Source organism: Henckelia pumila, chromosome 2, assembly GCF_033568475.1.
Source record: "Henckelia pumila isolate YLH828 chromosome 2, ASM3356847v2, whole genome shotgun sequence".
NCBI lineage: Eukaryota > Viridiplantae > Streptophyta > Magnoliopsida > Lamiales > Gesneriaceae > Henckelia > Henckelia pumila.
In genome coordinates, this window is record NC_133121.1 from 159,701,634 (window position 1) to 159,706,886 (window position 5,253).

A 5,253-nucleotide genomic window follows, 5' to 3' on the forward strand; every position below is an offset into this window, starting at 1 on the left:
GTCTTTTTAACTTCTGTTGTAAATAATCTATTTTAAATAGATTCACTTGTTTATGGGATTTCATGTAAATGAAATCCTTCTGGTTCAAACTCTCGTTTGAATCCATGGTTTGTTGAAAATCTCTTCCTCAACAAAGAAAAGTATGATTTAATGAATAATATAAAGTTTGAATAAAATTACCTAGGCTCTGATACCATATTTTGAGCCTAAGGGAAGAATTAAAATGACATTTTAATCTAAGGGTATTATAGGAAATTTTCATTCTGGAGGACATATCAGGGAACATTTTTTGAAAAAATGGGACATAATTGGGAACGAATAAAGTGTTAGTATATTTTTGGGAAACTAAGGAAACTTTAGGGACATAATTCATTATTATCCCCAATCTTGAACAAATCCCCTCTATCTTTATTTTCCTCTATCTATTGGTAGTGATTAGAGGTGTCAAAAGGGGCCAGCGGAACGGGCCGACCCACAATCCGTCGCAACTTATCATTAGGCGAGTTGAGAAAATACCAAACCAACCCACTTATTTTAGGTGGCAAGGTGGGGTAATCCAACTAGCCTATGTGTAATTTGGCGGGTTTTGCGGGCCAACTCGAAACCCATCATTAGGCGGGACGATCGACCTTTTAGGTGGGTTGAGAAATTGTCAACCCAACCCACTTATTTTGTATGGCGGAACGGACCAATCCAACGAACCTAGCCTATTTTGACATCTTTAGTAGTGATTAGGCTCTTCAATTTGGGTTTGGTTCGTCGAGTCGTCTCGCATCGCCACACAATTTAAGTGGATTGGATTGAAATTTTTTCAACCCAATTAAAGGAGGGTCTATTGAAGAAAAAAAGTTTAATTTTTTTTTTTACTTTATGTTGATATATGTTTTTTTTAATGAAAATTGAGAAATTTTTTGTACTAATTATTTTATATAAATTTACACGTGTGAAATCAATCATTAGAAATTTTATTAATATTTTTCTATTAACATTTATTTATGAAATGAAATTTATAATTAATTATAATAATTTTTATTTTTATTTATAGTGAGACAATCCGCGGGCCGGCCCGCCTAGCCCGCAACCCACCTTAAGTTGTTGGATTGGGTTGAGGATTTTTAGCCTGCCAGGATGGTGGGCCAACCCACCTTCGACCTGTCAAATGGTAAATTTTTGGTGTACTGACTCGTTCCGCCATGAGTTCGGTTCACCTGTCTGAAAATCGGTCAAAACCCCTCCCTTTATCTTTCTTTTTTTAAAATAAAAAAAAGAACAAATAATGATGATTATGATGTTGCGTGCTTATAAATGCACAACAAAATCCTAGTACGCTAAATAAAACGTTACCATACAATACACTTGTCAATCCTTTGTTCACATATTCCCTGTTATCGTCGGATCCACAATTTGCCTAATTCCCTTTATTTTTTTGCCCTAAAATCATCTGATGGAAGAAGCGACTGGTCAGCCCCATGTCTCGTTATTTCTCTGTAATTGTTTTGTTTAATGGCTTGATATTAATGGTCTTTTTGTGTTCTGGTTGAAATGTCATTGTGAATTTGTCTTGTCTGTTATCGGCATGCTTTCAATCTTTTCCCTTGTGTTGGATTGATTGTGATTTGTGAATGATGGTGTCGTCGATCGTGGTTTCTGAGGACTTTTTTTAAAAAGGTTATGATCATTTGCTGTCGTGTCAACTGGAGTCGATTTGGTTCATTTGAGTAATTATGATTCTTTTTAATTTATTGATTTGCTGGTTAAATAATGTAGAATCTGAATTTGATTGCTATTCATTCTTTCTGATTCTATAAATTCCTGCATTTTAGTATGCAACAATCTCATTGAACCAAAGCTGATGTGTTTTGCATTCATATGTTCCATTCTCACGATATGGTTTTCAATCTTATTCCTACTCAAACAAGTTGTACACAGCATGGTGTGATTCTCCTGAGATTAGTTTGAGGGTGGTTAGGAAAAATTAGGCCAAGGTTATATGCGAATCCCAAAATATTGCTCTACCGATTGGTGCTTTATTCTGGTTTATTAGGGTTGTACTGGTAGTTTGCAGGCGCCTAGGCGTCCCTAAATTGGTGCTCAAGAAATATGCTGTATTCTAAACAATTGGTATCGTAGATCTTGAAGAGATATTTAGTGTTTAGCACAATGAGTTATCTGAATACAGATCAAAGCTGCATTGATCTTGCTGCATGGGTGGTACCTTTTTTTAGCATATTATATCCAATTCGTTGTGACATGGTTTAGTGCAAGTTTTATATGTTCCTAACTGTTGGGCTATCTAATGCTTGTCCTGTATGGCAATTAACCCATGTGCGGGAAGAGTAGAAAACAATGGATAATGTTGGCTTAATTGTGCCATCCTATTTGAGATTTACTTTTATTTGGTTGTTGAATGCCTTTTCCTGACTCTTCATCTGTTTGTTAGTTGTTGAAGCTAAAGATGGCACTGTTTCTGTTGCTGCTGCATTTGCTGGACATCAGGAAGGTAATACTGAAACGTCAAGTCTTCCTTATCAACACTCCAGGCCAGATTGTGTTTTGTTTGCTATTGATGTGGGAGGCTGTTCGATTACTTCTTATTTGGTAAATTGTAAATATTTTGTTCTTTATTTATATATATATGCAATCTGGGCAAACATCTAGTCGAAGGAAATATTATTCTAGCCAAGTCAATATGTGAAAGAGTAAGCCAAATTATTCATAAGGGCCCTAGCTGAAAAGAGTTGAGCAAATTATTAAATGTCTCAGGCTAAAAGGTTTGAGTAAGACTGGATAACGTGCTGCATAGAAACACTATGGTGACTTTCATACTCTCTCCATCCCAAATATATATTCCAGGTTCCTTGTTTAGTTTTATTGTCTCTATTATATTACCAATCTACCTTCATTATGCATTAACCACTTCCAAAATTCTTTTTTTGCCTAATAAAGCATCTATTGAATAATGGTAAAATGAGAAATTTCTTTGTAAAATCTAATATACAAATATCTTTTGATAATACTTAAGCATAAATATATGATAGAGAGGGAGAATTTCTTTTGCATCTCTATGCCTCTGTTTTATCACCAACTATAAACATTGTGTTGTATTTGCACATGCATTGCTGGGTAGGCCCACAATCTTTGCGTTCGTGACTAAGAAATATTATTTGTGATCTGAATCGATGTGGGTTCATATACTTGGGAAAAAGAAATTTGGATGTGATATCAGGATAAACAATTTTACAGTCAGACATTATGTCCACGACGCATTTGTGACAGATGATTTGTGTTGATCAGCGTTCACCTATTGCAATGAACCTTTGGTATATAGTTGAATAATTTGCGATATATATCTTTATCTTGATCAGTTGTTTTGCCTTTTGTTGATTTATGGGTAATTATTCTTTTGGCATATTTGAATGAGGTGCTTATTTATTCAAGAACATGAGATGCCAAAATCAATATTTTATAACTGGTTAATTGCTACAGCTGTTCAGGATAGAGATCATAAATTCTTGACAATAGCCGTCGAAGAAGCTTACAGAGGTGTAGAATGTGGAGATGGAGGTCCTTTTGGTGCAGTTGTTGTATGCAATGATGAAGTAGTTGTAAGCTGCCACAATCTGGTTCTCAGGCATACAGACCCTACTGCTCATGCAGAGGTTACAGCGATCAGAGAGGTTAGAATTGTTGCCACACAATGACATGTATCCATAACTTTGCCTCTTTGTTTGAGTGTTCTCATGGATGGTCTAATACGACAAAATATTGTTTGACTTTCTCAAGAGGTTATCAGTAGAGACAAGCTGATATTATACCTTAAAATTCTTGAGATCTTAGTTCTTGTGTATGCTTAACTTTAAGTTGCTTGCAACTGTTGCATGGTTCGTGTTATAGACCGCAAAGTACAATGTCTAATTTTCTGTCCCATGACCAGTTTTGATGCTCAAAAGCCTTTTTCTTTTCTATTTATTTTTTTTTGTTAAGAGCTTGGAGCTTATAGACCGCAAAGTAACATGTCTAATTTTCTGTCCCATGACCAGTTTTCATGCTCAAGCCTTTTTCTTTTCTATTTATTTTGTTTTGTTAAGAGCTTGGAGCTTTCATCTTTAGGCTGGAAATTCAATAAGTGATACTCTTGTTGAGTTGATTAGTCTTGGAATTCTCTGTTGCCTGTGGCACAAAAAAATGAATAATTTGTATTGTAGTAGTGATTTTCTGTGGATTTGTTTTATTGTTTGTGATTACATAATTATGGGATCTTTGTTGCGTAAGAGGACTGCTAGCGATGGTGTATTTTTCTGAATGGGAAGTTGTCATATTCATACTGCTATGTCAGATACATCATACAACTTCTGAATTTCCTCTAGCTTTCTGTTCTCTTGATCTTTCTTAAGCAATCTACTTATATCCCACTCGAGGTTCTCTGTCTTGTGTTTTGAAAATTATCACAATTCTATTTTTGATTGAGGTACTCTCGATCTTACCATTTTCAGGCTTGTAAGAAACTCAACAGAATTGAGCTCGCAGACTGTGAGATCTACGCTTCTTGCGAGCCATGCCCTATGTGCTTTGGTGCTATCCATCTTTCAAGAATCAAGGTTCATTGTTCAATCTCACTTTCACTTTCTCTCTCTACCTCTCCACTTTTTATTTTCTGCGCTTATTTCTTCTTCTTCAGAGGTTGGTATACGGAGCTAAAGCTGAAGCTGCTATTGCCATTGGGTTTGATGACTTCATTGCTGATGCATTAAGGGGCACTGGATTTTACCAGAAGTCTCAGATGGAAATCAAAAGAGCTGATGGAAATGAGGCTATCATTGCAGAGCAGGTGTTCGAGAAAACAAAGGCCAAGTTTCAGCTTTACTGAGGGATATCCCCTCGTCTCACTGATGGTTCCCTGCTGTATTTTTAACATCTTTTCCCCTATTAACTGGGACTAATAATTCAAACCTAATTGATTCGACATTGAATTTTTTGGGATGATGAAATTTATCAATCATAAATCTTTTAACATGAATTGGACTTTGTGCTACTATTGAGATGGTCAGGGGCGGAGCCAGAAATAAAGTAAGGGGTGGCTAAATTTGTGAAATATCAATGTATTTTTAAAATTTATATATTATATCAAAAATAATAAATATATATGGGTTGGGCTATAATCAATTTGGGCTAAAGACATAAAAAAAATTGGTTTAAAAAATAAGATATATATCTATATGAGCCAATGTAGCCTAGGCCTGCCACCCTCTCCAT

General features: G+C 35.5%; 1 protein-coding gene across 1 annotated transcript; it reads left to right on the forward strand.

Moving 5' to 3' along the window:
* The first annotated feature begins 1,330 nt into the window (after positions 1 to 1,330).
* Positions 1,331 to 5,013, forward strand: LOC140883348 (guanosine deaminase-like). Its single transcript, XM_073289782.1, has 5 exons — positions 1,331 to 1,460; positions 2,441 to 2,500; positions 3,487 to 3,677; positions 4,494 to 4,598; positions 4,679 to 5,013. The coding sequence occupies exons 1-5, from the start codon at positions 1,445 to 1,447 to the stop codon at positions 4,865 to 4,867; spliced, it is 561 nt and encodes a 186-aa protein (XP_073145883.1). The 5' UTR covers positions 1,331 to 1,444; the 3' UTR covers positions 4,868 to 5,013.
* Positions 5,014 to 5,253: the final 240 nt, after the last annotated feature.